We start from the raw sequence: 19,125 nt of genomic DNA, 5'->3' as shown, positions 1-19,125 counted from the left end.
TTCTTAGAGATGCTGCCTGGCCTGCTGCGTTCACCAGCAACTTTGATGTGTGTTGCTTTATTTCCAGCATCTGCAGAATTCCTCTTGTTTGTGTTTTTAAAAACACCACACATACTTGGCAGACTAGGCAGCATCTGTTAAGAGTTAATATTCTAGTCCAACATCTCATTTAGAAAGTCTGATTATGACAGGAGAAGCGTAATAAATAAATGCTGCTTGTGCTAATCACAATTTAATCAGTCTGGCAGCAGTAACATGCAAACATCTGCTTTGAAGCCTTTCTGATTGCTACTTTGACTTTAAAAGAGTCTTAGATGAGATAGTTGTGAAACAGGTTGGGGTGGAGAGAGATGGGATGGAATAAGCTTTGAGGTGGGGACTGAGATCATTAACAATTTTTGTTATGCTCCTTCTATGCCAAGAATATCCCTTTAATGGGTAAAGAGATCAAAACTGCACCAGACACTCCAGGTGCATCAGGGCACCAGATTATTGTAATAACATCTTTTTAATCCTGCACTCAAATTCTTTGGAAGAGAACTATTTGGCCTCTTATCTGTTAGTGTTGTACATGTAAACCTTGCAGCTCAACTGTAGATTTTTAAAATTTTGATAAATCAATTTTGACATGGATCAAAAATATTATTTTCTTTCAAACAATGCAGTATAGTAACTTGATTCACTTCCAACTTCCAGGATTTGATTTTGGATGTACATTGGGACTTGTCTGCAGATTTTATGGAAGGAAGTAATACAGTGGATTTCAGTCAATTGGGACACATTAGGGCCATTATGTTTTGGTCCCATTCAGTGGCTTCCCCAATTGTCCAAAGTTTCATGGATATAGGTAAAAGTATACAAAAGACAAACCATTTAACTGAGTAACAAATTATGCATTTAAATGAAAAACAAAACAAACTAGAACACTACCAAATTCTACTACAGTACTACCAAACTGTATTGGTTCATAATAGCTAGCAACAGAGGAATTTATCAAATGTATGCAAGGGTGACAGTTTTTTGTCTGTAAATGAACAAAATCACCACAGACACCCAGCGCAGATAATGCAGTGCCTTCATTGCCCTCCTGCATGCAGTACTGTTGCAATCAAGCAATAAACTTCTTGGCATCCTGTGTAGTCACTAGCTCAGCTTTAGTTGTGTCATCCTCATCTTCATATTCCCTGCTTTAGTCTTCTGATACAAAGCTTTTAACAATGTCATCTCCCAAATCTTCATTTCATTGTAACATTCAAAATGATTGTCAATACCTTCATTCTGCATAGTTCCTAACTTGTTGAAGTAGTGAAATTGTTTTATTTTCACTCCCAGCCGTATCTGGCATCTCCAGCACCAAAGTAAGCTGCAGAGAGTTGTAAACTTAGTCAGCTCCATCATGGTCACTAGCCTCTGTATTATCCAAGAGCACCTTCTTGGAGAGATGCCTCAAAAAGGTGGAATTCATCATTAAGGACCCACCACCTCCCCACCCCAAATCACCCAGGAAATGCTCCCATCTCATTGCTACCATCAGGAAGGACGTACAGGAGCCTGAAAGCACACAATGATTCAGGAACAGCTTCTTTCCCTCTGGCATCCAATTTCTGAATGGACATTGAACCCATGAACACTAGCTCACTTTTTAAAATATTGTAAATGGTTTTATTACATGAAAACATACATACACACTTAATAATTCACAGCCTTTTTTCCCTTATTATGTATTGCAAAGACACAAAATTTCACAACATATGCCAATGATACTTCCTTGATTGTTGAAGAAGACATCAGTAAATTTGCTTCAAGGCTGTGGTTCGTTAACTTTCCATCATACGACGTTTTAAAAATTTTTTATGATCACCTATTGGTAGGCAGAAATTCCAGCTGGATGCTTCAACGTTCTACATTAGTATGTGCTACACAATTGTCAGCAAGCAGAAGAATTTTGTTTAATTTCCACCTTCTCCATATTCCAACTCATCAGCCATTTCTTAAAAATTTTGTAAGTCATCCACACATTCTTATTAGCACAGTACTCAACTGGTAAACTACATTAAGATTCAACACTTCTCCCCAATAACCAACGATTTCTTTTCATCTGTTCCTGACATATTTGCACAACACAACAGTTGTGATCCATTGCTTTCTTTGAACCTGATAGTGTTGCATGTTTGTAGTAAAGGGAATCCTTCAGTATGGCATGATAAATAAAAGGTCTGTTTTCATTGGCATTGTAGATATCATTTGCACAAAAATTTTGAAGAAAGTCAGGGAGATTTGTAGATTTCTATGTTTCTGCACTAACACATCAGCACCTTTGTCACTGTTCGCTTTAATGTGGTGCCGACATTTCCATTGAGATAATCAACCACCTGTTGCTTTAAAACCTTTGTGACCCAGCTTCGCAGCTAGCTCCACTGACTTGTTTTTAAACACTGGTCCACTAAAATGACACCTCGTCCAGTTACAATGGAAAACTATAGAATGAGATCCTCTTCAACATTTGGATCCTGACCTTCAGGCTTTTGATTTGGGATGTGTCCTGTTGTCCTTCTCGGAATGCCCATTCTTCTCACAGTTTATCTTGCAGATGTATCAAGCATGCAATGGAGATTTCGGCACTCTGCCAACTGATGATGAGAGGTGTTAGGCAGTTGGCTGTTAATTTGGCTCAGTAGGGTAATTTTTTGGCTAGTGTCAAATCTTTTTGTGGCAACTTGGCAAAGGTATCAAATTTTTTTCAAAAGTCACAATTAGAAAAATATATCAAAAATCACTACTTTTTAAATCGGCATCCATAAGCCCAAATGGATAACATACACAAACACACACAATTCTTTGCTCTAAGTAAATTGTAGTGTCTAACGGCCACACACGTGGACGTGACTAATTGTGTCCTGCCCAAATTGTGTCCAGTGTCCCAAATAAACAAAGGGAATCCTGGCTATTTTCTCAATTTGTTTCTGTTCCAAAGATTAAGATTTGTCCCAAATAAGCAGCCACCCTGATTAACTGATGGCCCAATGAACTAGAATCCACTGTACTCACCACAAATAAAAGCTATAATGTGTGCAATGTGGCAGCAGGTTTCCAGTTTGGCCGTGTTTAATGATGACTGTAGTGAATTTGCTTTCATCATTTCCATGTATTTGCACTATATTCTCACCACTTTCAGCAAACTTCAAGGGACTGCTCCTGAATACAAGCAGTACATCTATTCATATCATCACTTTGATGTACTTTCATTCAGACATTGAAGGAGACTTACGAGTGATGGCCAATGGCGGACCCAGCAGGAGACCGGTGGGGAAGGCGGAAGAGCTATGACCTTGGAAGACAATTGTTGCTTTGCAAGCAGATGATCTACCAAGAAGAGAGGTGGTGATCTCTTTAAACTCACCCGGCAGAAGGCAAAGGCAAACCACTGCTGTATCCTGCCAGATAAATCTCACCTGGTCCCTCAACACCAGCTCCATAGCCAAGAAAGCACAGCAGCATCTCTGCGAAGGCTGAGAAAAGTCCATCTCCCACCCCCCATCCTCACCCACATTCTACAGAGGTTGTATTGAGAGCATCCTGAGCAGCTGCATCAATGCCTGGTTTGGAAATTGCACCGTCTCAGATCACAAGACCCAGCAGCGGATAGTGAGGTCAGCTGAGAAGATCATCGGGTCTCTCTTCCCGCCATCACAGACAATTACACTACACACTGCACTTGTAAAGCCAACAACATTGTGAAGGACCCCACACACCCTTCATACAAACTCTTCTCCCTCCTGCCATCTGGCAAAAGGTACCGAAGCATTCGGGCTCTCATGACCAGACTGTGCAACAGTTTCTTCCCCCAAGCCATCAGACTCCTCAATACCCAGAGTCTAGACTGACATCTACATCATTTATTATTATATCGTAATTTGTCCTCTACTGTGCCTGTTGTCTTGTTTATTATTTATTCTACTGCCCTGCACTGTTTTGTGCACTTTATGTAGTCCTGTGCAGGTCTGTAGTCTAGTGTAGCTTTGTGTTGTCTCACATAGTCTCGTGTAGTTTTGTGTTGTTTCATGTAGCACCGTGGTCCTGGAGGAATGTTGTTTCGTTTTTACTGTGTACTGTACCAGCAGTTTATGGTCGAAATGACAATAAAAAGCGATTTGACTTGATATTAATGCATTTTATGTGGTGAACTGAGTGCTCATGCAATGGTCTACCCCTCCGTCTTTGTTTGGAAGTTACTCCTTCCAGACATGGCAGCTTTATTTTTCAATAGCCATGGTTCAATTCATCTCACTCAAGGGCTGTCGATCCAGATCCCACTTAACTGCTTTGATTGCTTAAACTGTGGCTTGTCCTCACATGGATGTAAGTAATGCAGCATCACTATTTAAAGAGCAGAGGAATTTTCTCAGGAGCTGGCCAATGTTTACCCTTCAACTAACATGACCAGTAGCATCTGTTTAGTGTCACAATGCTGCCTTCGGTCCTATTATCTATATACAAATTCACTGTCACATTTCTAGCACTGGACATCCTGAGATTGTGCAAGATGTATAAATAAAATGCTGATACGACTCCTGACATTTGAATGTTTTGATGGGTTAGAGAAGGGAGGATGTACATGGAAAATATTAACCCTCCAATCCTTCAACTGGTTTGCATTATGTGGAACAACTAAAAGACTGCCCCACCTTTCCAATCTTGCTAACTGCGGTTTTAAATGTCAAGCACCTATTGGACCTATCCGAAGTCGCTGAAGTGCTTTTACTAATCTTAGAAACATAGAAAATAGGTGCAGGAGTAGGCCATTCAGCCCTTCGAGCCTGCACCGCCATTTATTATGATCATGGCTGATCATCCAACTCAGAACCCAGCCTTCCCTCCATACCCCCTGACCCCTGTAGCCACAAGGGCCATATCTAACTTCCTTTTAAACATAGCTAATGAACTGGCCTCAACAGTTTGCTGTGGCAGAGAATTCCACAGATTCACCACTCTCTGTGTGAAGAAGTTTTTCCTAACCTCAGTCCTAAAAGGCTTCCCCTCTATCCTCAAACTGTGACCCCTCGTTCTAGACCTCCCCAACATCGGGAACAATCTTCCCGCATCTAGCCTGTCCAATCCCTTTAGGATCTTATACGTTTCAATCAGATCTCCCCTCAATCTTCTAAATTCCAACGAGTACAAGCCCAGTTCATCCAGTCTTTCTTCATATGAAAGACCTGCCATCCCAGGAATCAATCTGGTGAACCTTCTTTGTACTCCCTCTATGGCAAAGATGTCTTTCCTCAGATTAGGGGACCAAAACTGCACACAATACTCCAGGTGTGGTCTCACCAAGGCCTTGTACAACTGCAGTAGTACCTCCCTGCTCCTGTACTCGAATCCTCTCGCTATAAATGCCAGCATACCGTTCGCCTTTTTCACCGCCTGCTGTACCTGCATGCCCACTTTCAATGACTGGTGTATAATGACACCCAGGTCTCGTTGCACCTCCCCTTTTCCTAATCGGCCACCATTCAGATAATAATCTGTTTTCCTATTTTTGCCACCAAAGTGGATAACTTCACATTTATCCACATTAAATTGCATCTGCCATGAGTTTGCCCACTCACCCAACCTATCCAAGTCACCCTGCATCCTCTTAGCATCCTCCTCACTGCTAACACTGCCACCCAGCTTTGTGTCATCCGCAAACTTGGAGATGCTGCATTTAATTCCCTCATCCAAGTCATTAATATATATTGTAAACAACTGGGGTCCCAGCACTGAGCCTTGCGGTACCCCACTAGTCACCGCCTGCCATTCTGAAAAGGTCCCGTTTATTCCCACTCTTTGCTTCCTGTCTGCTAACCAATTCTCCACCCACACCAATACCTTACCCCCAATACCGTGTGCTTTAAGTTTGCACACTAATCTCCTGTGTGGGACCTTGTCAAAAGCCTTTTGAAAATCCAAATATACCACATCCACTGGTTCTCCCCTATCCACTCTACTAGTTACATCCTCAAAAAATTCTATGAGATTCGTCAGACATGATTTTCCTTTCACAAATCCATGCTGACTTTGTCCGATCATTTCACCGCTTTCCAAATGTGCTGTTATCACATCCTTGATAACTGACTCCAGCAGTTTCCCCACCACCGACGTTAGGCTAACCGGCCTATAATTCCCCGGTTTCTCTCTCCCTCCTTTTTTAAAAAGTGGGGTTACATTAGCCACCCTCCAATCCTCAGGAACTAGTCCAGAATCTAACGAGTTTTGAAAAATTATCACTAATGCATCCACTATTTCTTGGGCCACTTCCTTAAGCACTCTGGGATGCAGACCATCTGGCCCTGGGGATTTATCTGCCTTCAATCCCTTCAATTTACCTAACACCACTTCCCTACTAACATGTATTTCGCTCAGTTCCTCCATCTCACTGGACCCTCTGTCCCTTACTATTTCTGGAAGATTATTTATGTCCTCCTTAGTGAAGACAGAACCAAAGTAATTATTCAATTGGTCTGCCATGTCCTTGCTCCCCATAATCAATTCACCTGTTTCTGTTTGCAGGGGACCTACATTTGTCTTTATCAGTCTTTTCCTTTTTACATATCTATAAAAGCTTTTACAGTCCGTTTTTATGTTCTCTGCCAGTTTTCTCTCATAATCTTTTTTCCCCTTCCTAATTAAGCCCTTTGTCCTCCTCTGCTGAACTCTGAATTTCTCCCAGTCCTCAGGTGAGCCACTTTCTCTGGCTAATTTGTATGCTACTTCTTTGGAATTGATACTATCCCTAATTTCTCTTGTCAGCCACGGGTGCACTACCTTCCTTGATTTATTCTTTTGCCAAACTGGGATGAACAATTGTTGTAGTTCATCCATGCAACCTTTAAATGCCTGCCATTGCATATCCACCGTCAATCCTTGAAGTGTCATTTGCCAGTCTATCTTAGCTAATTCACGTCTCATACCTTCAAAGTTACCCCTCTTTAAGTTCAGAACCTTTGTTTCTGAATTAACTACGTCACTCTCCATGTTAATGAAGAATTCCACCATATTATGGTCACTCTTACCCAAGGGGCCTCTCACGACAAGATCGCTAATTAACCCTTCCTCATTGCTCAAAACCCAGTCCAGAATAGCCTGCTCTCTAGTCGGTTCCTCGACATGTTGGTTCAAAAAACCATCCCGCATACATTCCAAGAAATCCTCTTCCTCAGCACCTTTACCAATTTGGTTCACCCAGTCTACATGTAGATTGAAGTCACCCATTATAACTGCTGTTCCTTTATTGCACACATTTCTAATTTCCTGTTTAATACCATCTCCGACCTCACTACTACTGTTAGGTGGCCTGTACACAACTCCCACCAGCGTCTTCTGCCCCTTAGTGTTACGCAGCTCTACCCATATCGATTCCACATCTTCCCGGCTTATGTCCTTCCTTTCTATTGCGTTAATCTCTTTTTTAACCAGCAACGCCACCCCACCTCCCCTTCCTTCATGTCTATCCCTCCTGAATATTGAATACCCCTGAACGTTGAGCTCCCATCCCTGGTCACCCTGGAGCCATGTCTCTGTGATCCCAACTATATCATAATCATTAATAACAATCTGCACTTTCAATTCATCCACCTTATTACGAATGCTCCTTGCATTGACACATAAAGCCTTCAGGCGCTCTTTTACAACTCTCTTAGCCCTTTTTAATGCTTGCCCTGGATTTGTCGGCCTGCCACTTTTACTTTTCCCCTTTGTACTTTTTGCTTCTATGCTCACTTTACACCCCTCTGTCTCTCTGCACTGGTTCCCATCCCTCTGTTGTGAACTAACCTCCTCACACCTAGCCGCTTTAATTTGATTCCCACCCCCCAACCATTCTAGTTTAAAGTCACCTCAGTAGCCCCCGCTAATCTCCCTGCCAGGATATTGGTCCCCCTAGGATTTAAGTGTAACCCGTCCTTTTTGTACAGGTCACACCTGCGCCAAAAGAGGTCCCAATGATCCAAAAACTTGAATCCCTGCCCCCCGCTCCAATCCCTCAGCCACGCATTTATCCTCCACCTCATCGCATTCCTACTCTCACTGTCGCGTGGCACAGGCAGTAATCCCGAGATTACTACCTTTGCGGTCCTTTTTCTCAACTCCCTTCCTAGCTCCCTATATTCTTCTTTCAGGACCTCATCCCTTTTCCTACCTATGTCATTGGTACCTATATGTACCAGGACCTCTGGCTCTTCACCCTCCCACTTCAGGATATCTTGGACACGATCAGAAATATTCCGGACCCTGGCACCAGGGAGGCAAACTACCATCCGAGTCTCTGGACTGCGTCCACAGAATCGCCTATCTGACCCCCTTACTATCGAGTCCCCTATCACAACTGCCCTCCTCTTCCTTGCCCTACCCTTCTGAGCTACAGGGCCAGACTCTGTGCCGGAGGCAGGGCCACTGTCGCTTCCCCGGGGTAAGCTGTCCCCCCCAACAGTACTCAAACAGGAGTACCTGTTGTTAAGGGGCACAGCCGCCGGGGTACTCCCCATCACCTGCCTTTTCCCCTTCCCCCTCCTAACCGTGACCCACTTGTCTGCCTCCCGTGGCCCCGGCGTGACCACCTGCCTTCCACTCCTCTCTATCACCTCCTCGCTCTCCCTGACCAGACGAAGGTCATCGAGCTGCAGCTCCAGTTCCGTAACATAGAAACATAGAAACATAGAAAATAGGTGCAGGAGTAGGCCATTCGGCCCTTTGAGCCTGCACCGCCATTTATTATGATCATGGCTGATCATCCAACTCAGAACCCAGCCTTCCCTCCATACCCCGTGACCCCTGTAGCCACAAGGGCCATATCTAACTTCCTTTTAAACATAGCTAATGAACTGGCCTCAACAGTTTGCTGTGGCAGAGAATTCCACAGATTCACCACTCTCTGTGTGAAGAAGTTTTTCCTAACCTCGGTCCTAAAAGGCTTCCCCTCTATCCTCAAACTGTGACCCCTCGTTCTAGACCTCCCCAACATCGGGAACAATCTTCCCGCATCTAGCCTGTCCAATCCCTTTAGGATCTTATACGTTTCAATCAGATCCCCCCTCAATCTTCTAAATTCCAACGAGTACAAGCCCAGTTCATCCAGTCTTTCTTCATATGAAAGACCTGCCATCCCAGGAATCAATCTGGTGAACCTTCTTTGTACTCCCTCTATGGCAAGGATGTCTTTCCTCAGATTAGGGGACCAAAACTGCACACAATACTCCAGGTGTGGTCTCACCAAGGCCTTGTACAACTGCAGTAGTACCTCCCTGCTCCTGTACTCGAATCCTCTCGCTATAAATGCCAGCATACCGTTCGCCTTTTTCACCGCCTGCTGTACCTGCATGCCCACTTTCAATGACTGGTGTATAATGACACCCAGGTCTCGTTGCACCTCCCCTTTTCCTAATCGGCCACCATTCAGATAATAATCTGTTTTCCTATTTTTGCCACCAAAGTGGATAACTTCACATTTATCCACATTAAATTGCATCTGCCATGAGTTTGCCCACTCACCCAACCTATCCAAGTCACCCTGCATCCTCTTAGCATCCTCCTCACTGCTAACACTGCCACCCAGCTTCGTGTCATCCGCAAACTTGGAGATGCTGCATTTAATTCCCTCATCCAAGTCATTAATATATATTGTAAACAACTGGGGTCCCAGCACTGAGCCTTGCGGTACCCCACTAGTCACCGCCTGCCATTCTGAAAAGGTCCCGTTTATTCCCACTCTTTGCTTCCTGTCTGCTAACCAATTCTCCACCCACACCAATACCTTACCCCCAATACCATGTGCTTTAAGTTTGCACACTAATCTCCTGTGTGGGACCTTGTCAAAAGCCTTTTGAAAATCCAAATATACCACATCCACTGGTTCTCCCCTATCCACTCTACTAGTTACATCCTCAAAAAATTCTATGAGATTCGTCAGACATGATTTTCCTTCCACAAATCCATGCTGACTTTGTCCGATCATTTCACCGCTTTCCAAATGTGCTGTTATCACATCCTTGATAACTGACTCCAGCAGTTTCCCCACCACCGACGTTAGGCTAACCGGCCTATAATTCCCCGGTTTCTCTCTCCCTCCTTTTTTAAAAAGTGGGGTTACATTAGCCACCCTCCAATCCTCAGGAACTAGTCCAGAATCTAACGAGTTTTGAAAAATTATCACTAATGCATCCACTATTTCTTGGGCCACTTCCTTAAGCACTCTGGGATGCAGACCATCTGGCCCTGGGGATTTATCTGCCTTCAATCCCTTCAATTTACCTAACACCACTTCCCTACTAACATGTATTTCGCTCAGTTCCTCCATCTCACTGGACCCTCTGTCCCTTACTATTTCTGGAAGATTATTTATGTCCTCCTTAGTGAAGACAGAACCAAAGTAATTATTCAATTGGTCTGCCATGTCCTTGCTCCCCATAATCAATTCACCTGTTTCTGTTTGCAGGGGACCTACATTTGTCTTTATCAGTCTTTTCCTTTTTACATATCTATAAAAGCTTTTACAGTCCGTTTTTATGTTCTCTGCCAGTTTTCTCTCATAATCTTTTTTCCCCTTCCTAATTAAGCCCTTTGTCCTCCTCTGCTGAACTCTGAATTTCTCCCAGTAACGCGGTCCCTTAGGAGCTGCATCTCGATGCACTTGGCGCAGATGTAGACGTCCGGGAGGCTTGGAGACTCCAGGGCCTCCCACATCCGACACCGAGAACAGCAAACTGCCCTCTTCTACCATTATTTTCCAGCTCTGTTCTCCTCCTTTAGGAATATTTGCTTAGCCTGGCAGGTTAGCTTAAACCCCCCTCAACAGCATCAGCTAACCTGCCACTGTGAGGAGTTGTTGTTATTTCAGTCCAGTGTTGAGGAATGCAAGTTTTAAATTGGAATGGTGAATTTTGAACAGAATGGACATTTAAAATACAGCATTCCAATTTCAACCCCGCATACCTCACATATACACGTGAGCCTGGGGGCTGACTTGCCATTTGCTGGCGAGCATGATCCAGCAAACGGCAATGAGATGATAACCAGACACAATAGTCATCTTATATGAAGGATAAATATTGACAGAAAGGAAAACAGCAAGTGCTAAAACACTCAGTGAGTCAGGAAGCATGTGGAGAGAAAACCGAGTTAACGTTTCAAGTTAAAAACCCTTAAAGACCTTTGGGTAGATAGTGGGAATGCTGGGCAGGACACAGGAAGAACCTTTCTGCTTCTCTTTGAAAAGTCTATGGGTTATTTTACACTCATCTTAGAGAGCAGACAGACCTTGGTTTAACTATCTAACTATGTCAAAGAGCCACGATAACTTCTGCTCTTATCCCAGAGAATTGGGAATTATTTTTGTGCAAACTAGTTTAAGAAGAATAATTCTGTTGAACGTAGGTGATAGATACGGCTTCATTTTGGACCTTTTGAACTGACTTCCATCTGTTCCACTGGAGTAGCTTCTCCACCAACATTCCTGACTCCTGCAGCCTGCTAGTGTGCAGTTAGAAGTGAGCCAGGTTCTCTCCATCCTAAAATAAACAGACAGACTTATCAGGCCTGCTCCTGCGGATACCTCCCAGTCTCCACCCAGCTAAAAGCATTCCCATACCGCTTGTTCCAGACTCATCACCTACAGCCCCTTCAACTCCAATTCTCATCCAGTCTTTGGACCAGCCAACCTCAACCAGTCGCTCTAAGCTTTCATTCTCCCAGTCTAAAACTACCGAACTGTCTCTGTTACTCTGCCTATGGGCCAAGTCTGCTGTGCATTTTTGACCAGACTTGAACATTTGAAAATCCTGGTGTACAGGTAATATGGCAATCTCCAACTGTATGGAATACTGTGCAGTACTGAGGCCAGCCCTATCTTTTGTAATTCTGAAGACCGGTTGAACCTCAGCACAAAGATAAATTTCTGCGGAAGGAAACCTTTGACCACAAGTGTTGAGCAGTGATCAGCGTGGAACGTCTATAAGACATTGGAGCAAAATGAAGCCATTCAGCCAATTGTGTCTACTGTGCCATTTGCTCATAGTTGGTTTATTTTCCCTCCTTCTTTCCTTGGAATAGAGGAGAATGAGCAGCAACCTTACAGAAGTGTTTAAAATTATGGCGGACGTAGATAAAGTTGATGGTAACAGTCTTTTTCCCCAAGGTAGGGGTGTCCAAAACAAAAGGTTTAGGGTGAGAAGGGAAAAATCTAAAAAGAGCCCAAGGGGCCTATTTAGCCAGAGGGTGGTGAGTACATGGAATGAGCTGCCAGAGGACCCGGCTGAGGCAGGTACAATAGCATCATCTCAGAAAAGGTACATGGAGGGGGAAGGGTGGGCTGAATGCAGAAAATTGAGACTAGCTGGGTGGGTGCCAAGGACAGCATTGACTACAATGGGCCAACAGGCCTGTATCTGCAGACATCCCACCCTGCAAAAACTCATTTCAGGGAGGTAGCAGCCCTGTCCCCTGCAACCCCCATTTCCCACCCCCCACCCCCCTGGTCGACCTCCAAGGGAGTATGTAATACTTTGTTTAGTGATTTTGTCTAAACTGTAAACCAAGTTCAGTATATGCAGAAAATATGACATTAAAATATGTACTTATATCATCATGTTTATTCTATTACAACTTTAAGCAAGTCTACAGGGAGTTTGGCCTCATCACGTAGGACATCAATACAGTAGCTCCTTAGCAGCCAGCCAGCTAGTTTAAATAACGTTAGCTATGCTAATGAATGAATGACACCTGTTAAACTCACCTCAACATGTCGTTTACATTTTAACCCACCATGGGCAATAGAAAAGTCACTGTTGTAAACAGTGCAGCGAGCAACACTGTCATTATTTTTGAGGTCGACTGTAAAGCTCGCCCACAGAGAAAACTGATAGGTCTACTTAGCAGGGGTCCCCAACTGTTTTTGCACCGCAGACCGGTTTATTTTCCTCGCATGAATATAGTGATAAGTCACTTATAAGTCAATAGCATCATAACATTTTAAGTAACGTTTAGATATTAAACACACAACACATATTTTCCTCGTATGAACATATCAAATCATTGCAACACACCAATATCATCGACGGAGGGTCTCGGCCCGAAATGTGGAACTGTACCTCTTCCTGTAGATGCTGCCTGGCCTGCTGCGTTCACCAGCAATTTTTGTGTGTGTTGCTTGAAATTCCAGCATCTGCAGATTTCCTTGTGTTTGCGTTTTTAAATATCGCTGAATCAGTGCGAACCCTGGGCTTGTTTCCCTGCAACAAGACGGTCCCATCGAGGGGTGATGGGAGACAGCGATACTCGAAGGGGGTTCCTTATGTCCAGTCTATTCCACAATTTTGTTTTCGTTGCATTCATTGCAGAAAACCCCGCTTCGCAGAGATATGATGTTGGAAATGGAAGCAACGTTTTCAGTGGCTATCTCAGGGTATTCAGCCTTGACTTTGATCCAGAATGCCGGCAGAGATGTTATGTCAAATATACTTTTCAGCCCATCGTCATTTGCAAGCTCGAGGAGTTGATCTTCTTCCCGCACTGACATGGATGACACGTGGGTAATGATCTCGCGTGCGTTCAAGTTCAACAGTGCGCGAAAGGTGCAGCTGACTCACATCATTTCATATCGCCAAGTCATATCGTTTCCTCCTAAGATGGTTGGGGACCACCCTTAGCATGAAGAGAGACCAATGAGGATGCTCGCTGTCCCTCTCCCTCTCAAAAAAAATCGAGTTCCGGGATATTGTATTGTAATCTCCGGGAGAGGTGGGATGTCTGTATCTGTGTGGTATTGCTCTGTGACTTGACCTGGGAACATCCTCAAATCTTCTCAACCACACTTTGGCAAGAGTAACCACAGCTCAATGTTCCATGGAAATTATGGAAAGGTGCAAGGATGATCAGGAAATTAAAGCCCTGAAGTGCGGGGGGCGGGGGGGAAGGTTGGTTTCAAAATGATTAAATACAGCCTGGCAAATGTAGAGTGGGAACAGCTTTTCAGTAAATCTACAGCTGAGGTGAGAATCTTTCAAAAGTGAAATGGCGAGAAATCAGGGCCAATGTGTTTCCATTATCACATCGAAACATACAGTGAAATGTGTCACTTGCATTAACAACCAACACACCTGGTTGGGGGCCAGCCTGCAGGTGTTGCCACACATTCTGGTACCAACAAAGCATGCCCACAATGCTTGGCAGAACAACACAGAACACAACAGAAAAGAACTTACCAAGTGACAAAGTAACAAAAGCAAAACAAACCCCATTCTTCCCACCCACCCACCCATGTCCATACAGCCTTCCAACCCCTGGACAGGTGACTTCTGCCTCATTGCGGATATTGGGCCTTTGATTTCCCCAGAGGACCCGTAGAGATTTCCATAAGGGTCAACAGTAAATCTGGTACATTTAGAGAACCCTGGATGTCAAGGGAGGGCTTGATTAAAAAGATAACGAAGAGTACAGAAGGAATGGACACTGAAAAGGGAAGGCCCTTCAGGAATACCATGTGGGAAGAACGGGAGTTAAGAGCTTAGGAGAGTAAAGAGGGGTTATGAAGTATTCCTGGCAGTCAAGATTAAGATTATGGTACGATAATTCAAATGTGCAGGAACATCGAAGATTCAGCTCAATACGTCATGGGCACATCCTTCCCACCATCGGTCCATTGGTAGTACCTACAGGCGGTTCTGTTTCAAAAAGGCAGCAATCATCATCAAAGATCCCCATCATCTGGGTCATGACACCTTCTTGCAGCTACTATCAGGCAGGTGGTGCAGAAACCTGAAATCCAACACCACCACGTTCAAGAACAGCTAATTCCCTCCAACCATTTGGTTCTTGAACTAACTGACACAACCCTAATCAATTCAGTTTAGCAACACTGTGACCACTTTGCTCCAAAATAATTGTGTTTTTGTAAAAATACTTCAATGTTCTATTTAATATCAGAGAAATGTACGAAGATATATCCTGAAATTCCTGGTTTTCACAACCATCCACAAAAACAGAATTGTGCCCCAAAGAATGAGTAACAGTTAAAACGCTGGAACCCCAAAGCCCCCCCACTCCCCCTCCCCACGCACAAGCAGCAGCAAAGCAACGACCCTCCCCCACCCCGACTTCTGCAAAAAACATCAGCATGTTCCACCCAAGCATGCCATTGCAAAGCCCCCAATAAAATTGCATGTATAATTAATGATTTTTTTTTGTGAATGTTGATATCTGATGATATGTGTCTGTGATGCTGCTGTAAATAAGTTTTTCATTGTACCTGTGAGTACCTGTATTTGTGCATATTGCCAAAAAAAGCTTTGATTTTTTATTTTGTATTTTCTGTATATACTTTTATGAATAAAGTTTAATTTTGGAAAAAGGGAAATCCTGATGGTTCGGCATCTGGCACATGACATGACAGTTAGAATTTTTGCTCACCTGGCCCCCTGGTTCCAGCAGTCTCCTGGATCCCGTGGCTGCTGTCCCCGCACTCCCTCGTGACACACTGGCGCTCAGGTCCCAGCCAAGACCTGGGTCCTTCCATTCCTTTACAGCTCACTCCTTCTGCTGGCCACTCGTCACAAACTCACCAAATGGTACTCGACTAAAACTTCAACACTTCACAGATTTCAAAAGACGGTAACACAAGACCCAGTAGGTTTCTGTAATATTCAATAAAGCAGATAATCAACATGAGAGGGGATGGGGTGAGAAGAATAAGGGGGATGGGGAGAAGTGGAGAGGGATTAGGAGGGGAGGAGTGAGATGAAGAAGCGAATGGAGGAAAATGAAGGAGAGGGGGGAAGTGGGGAGGAAGGGGTGTGGGGCAGGTGGGATGGGGAGGCATAGAGGTAGGGAGAGGATGAGGGGAGGTGGGACAGGGAGGGGGAAAGTATGGGGGAGGGGATGGGGTGGGGAGAGGATGAGGGGAGGGGATGGGGAGGGGCATAGGTGGGGAGAGGATGAGGGGAGGGGATAGGGAGGGTATAGGTTAGGAGAGGATGAGGGGAGGTGAGATAGGGACGGGTACAGGTGGGAAGAGGATGGGGAGAGGATAGGGAGGATATAGGTGGGGAGAGGATGAGGGGAGGGGGAAGAGAGGGGTACAGGTGGGGAGAGGATGAGGGGAGGGGATAGGGAGGGGATAGGTGGGGAGAGGATGAGGAGAGGTGGGATAGGGAGGGGTATAGGTGGGGAGAGGATGAGGGGAGGGGAAAGAGAGGGGTATAGGTGGGGAGAGGATGAGGGGAGGTGGGGAGAGAATGAGAGGAGGGGATGGGGAGGGGTATAGGTGGGGAGAGGATGAAGGGAGAGGATAGGTGGGGAGAGGATGAGGGGAGGGGATAGGGAGGGTATAGGTGGGGAGAGGATGAGGGGAGGTGGGATAGGGAGGGGTACAGGTGGGGAGAGGATGAGGGGAGAGAATAGGGAGGGGTATAGGTGAGGAGAGGATGAGGGGATGGGAAAGAGAGGGGTATAGGTGGGGAGAGGATGAGGGGAGAGAATAGGGAGGGGTATAGGTGGGGAGAGGATGAGGGGAGGGGAAAGAGATGGGTGTAGGTGGGGAGAGGATGAGGGGAGGTGAGATAGGGAGGGGTGTAGGTGGGGAGAGGATGAGGGGAGGTGAGATAGGGAGGGGTACAGGTGGGGAGAGGATGAGGGGAGGGGATAGGGAGGGTATAGGTGGGGAGAGGATGAGGGGGGGGAAGAGAGGGGTACGGGTGGGGAGAGGATGAGGGGAGGGAATAGGGAGAGGTATAGGTGGGGAGAGGATGAGGGGAGGGAATAGGGAGGGGATAGGTGGGGAGAGGATGAGGAGAGGTGGGATAGGGAGGGTATAGGTTAGGAGAGGATGAGGGGAGGTGACATAGGGACGGGTACAGGTGGGAAGAGGATGGGGAGAGGATAGGGAGGATATAGGTGGGGAGAGGATGAGGGGAGGGGGAAGAGAGGGGTACAGGTGGGGAGAGGATGAGGGGAGGGGAAGGAGAGGGGTACAGGTGGGGAGAGGATGAGGGGAGGGGATAGGGAGGGGATAGGTGGGGAGAGGATGAGGAGAGGTGGGATAGGGAGGGGTATAGGTGGGGAGAGGATGAGGAGAGGTGGGATAGGGAGGGGTATAGGTGGGGAGAGGATGAGGGGAGGGGAAAGAGAGGGGTATAGGTGGGGAGAGGATGAGGGGAGGTGGGGAGAGAATGAGAGGAGGGGATGGGGAGGGGTATAGGTGGGGAGAGGATGAAGGGAGAGGATAGGTGGGGAGAGGATGAGGGGATGGGAAAGAGAGGGGTATAGGTGGGGAGAGGATGAGGGGAGAGAATAGGGAGGGGTATAGGTGGGGAGAGGATGAGGGGAGGGGAAAGAGATGGGTGTAGGTGGGGAGAGGATGAGGGGAGGTGAGATAGGGAGGGGTGTAGGTGGGGAGAGGATGAGGGGAGGTGAGATAGGGAGGGGTACAGGTGGGGAGAGGATGAGGGGAGGGGATAGGGAGGGTATAGGTGGGGAGAGGATGAGGGGAGGGGGAAGAGAGGGGTACGGGTGGGGAGAGGATGAGGGGAGGGAATAGGGAGAGGTATAGGTGGGGAGAGGATGAGGGGAGGGAATAGGGAGGGGATAGGTGGGGAGAGGATGAGGGGAGGTGGGATAGGGAGGGGTACGGGTGGGGAGAGGATGAGGGGAGGGGAAAGAGGGGTATAGGTGGGGAGAGGATGAGGGGAGGTGGGATAGGGAGGGGTATAGGTGGGGAGAGGAAAGGGAGGTGAGGTGTAGAGGGAGGATGGGAATAGTGGGGAGGGAGGAAGAGGGAGTGAAACAACATGAGGGAAAGAGAAGACAGTGCTGGAGGCGGTGGCAATAAAACGGAGAGTTGTCGGCATTAGGAAAGAACGGCGCTCAGAGTTTGACTGCAGATGAGGGCAGACTTTGCCTGCCTGCGGTGACCACAGTCACTCTCTCTCAGGTCACACTGCCAGGTGGAACCAGCGAGCGGCACAACCCCGGTACCAGCGGCCGGGGCCGGGGCGGGGTTGGTGGGCCGGGCCATGGATCCGAAGCAGCGCCGCGTCCTGCGGAGGTTGCGGCTGGAGCTGGCCGACCAACTGCGAGTGGAGCAGCTGGTGCAGTATTTGTACCAGGAGCGGGTGGTCAGCCAGAGTTTCCTGGAGGAGCTGGAGGCCGAGCCGGTCAGTGTCCGCCGGACCCTGAAGCTGCTCGACTACCTGCCGGGCCGCGGGCCTCGGGCTTTCGCCGCCTTCATCGAGTCTTTGAGGGACGAGTTTCCGTGGCTGTGCCGCCGACTGGAGGAGGAGAAGGAGCGGGCGGAGGATGAGCCCGAGCCGCCGGCGGGTGAGTGTTCCATCATAGGCCCAATGTCTCCCACCTCCACCGCCCACCCAACCCCACCGTCTCTGCAACCTCCAGACAAAATCCTCCATCAAAATCTCTCTCAGCTCCACACCGTCCCGACCCTCACCCCGGACCACCGAGGAGCCCATACTCAACTCTTGGCATCACCCCCAACCCCCACAGCCCCCCAACTCAGAATCCAATGTCAGCCCCCACACACCGGAGAGTTCCAGTACCTCTCGCAAGGGCCAACTTTATTCATCTTCATGCAGTTACACCTATTAGGAATTTGTTGTGCTGGTGCTACATGTAATAACAATCTATACTTATGAAGAATTGTATAAAAATAATGTAAAATATAGAGATAAATGTACATAAATACTAGCAAACAACAGGAATTCTGCAGATGCTGGAAATTCAAGCAACATACATCAAAGTTGCTGGTGAACGCAGCAGGCCAGGCAGCATATATAGGAAGAGGCGCAGTCGACGTTTCAGGCCGAGACCCTTCGTCAAGACTAGACGAAGGGTCTCGGCCTGAAACGTCGACTGCGCCTCTTCCTATAGATAAATACTAGCATGTATTTATAATATAGTTCTAAGTGGTGTAAAATGTTTACGGTACAATGATTGGGGTAAAAGTGGGGGTGGGGGGGGGAATGAGTGATCAGATTAACCGGCTGGGTGAAGAAATTTTTAAGATGGCATGAAGTGTTACGTTTAACAGCCCTATAAGCGCCTGTCCAGAGGGAAGCTTTTGGAAAAGACAGTTTGCTGGGTGGG

The 19,125-nt window shown here is 46.4% G+C and overlaps 1 protein-coding gene and 1 long non-coding RNA gene across 2 annotated transcripts in view; one reads left to right on the top strand and one right to left on the bottom strand.

The window, feature by feature from the left end:
- Window positions 1-2,172: 2,172 nt before the first annotated feature.
- On the bottom strand, window positions 2,173-18,602 carry LOC134359299 (uncharacterized). Its single transcript, XR_010021080.1, has 3 exons — window positions 18,579-18,602; window positions 15,439-15,662; window positions 2,173-2,630 (listed from the first exon to the last, which is right to left on the bottom strand). It is a non-coding gene; the product is annotated as an uncharacterized LOC134359299 (long non-coding RNA).
- The window catches only part of cradd (CASP2 and RIPK1 domain containing adaptor with death domain), a 32,895-nt gene continuing 31,581 nt past the window's right edge, over window positions 17,812-19,125 (top strand). Inside the window, exon 1 of the mRNA XM_063072291.1 lies at window positions 17,812-18,342. Within this exon, the coding sequence (XP_062928361.1) occupies window positions 18,039-18,342 (304 nt within the window). The 5' untranslated portion in view covers window positions 17,812-18,038. The remainder of the gene's footprint in view (window positions 18,343-19,125) is intronic.

The sequence above is a fragment of the Mobula hypostoma genome, chromosome 20 (assembly GCF_963921235.1).
Source record: "Mobula hypostoma chromosome 20, sMobHyp1.1, whole genome shotgun sequence".
In the NCBI taxonomy this organism is placed as follows: domain Eukaryota; kingdom Metazoa; phylum Chordata; class Chondrichthyes; order Myliobatiformes; family Myliobatidae; genus Mobula; species Mobula hypostoma.
Note: the sequence above shows the minus strand (reverse complement) of the source record. Positions and strands in the feature narration are given on the sequence as shown.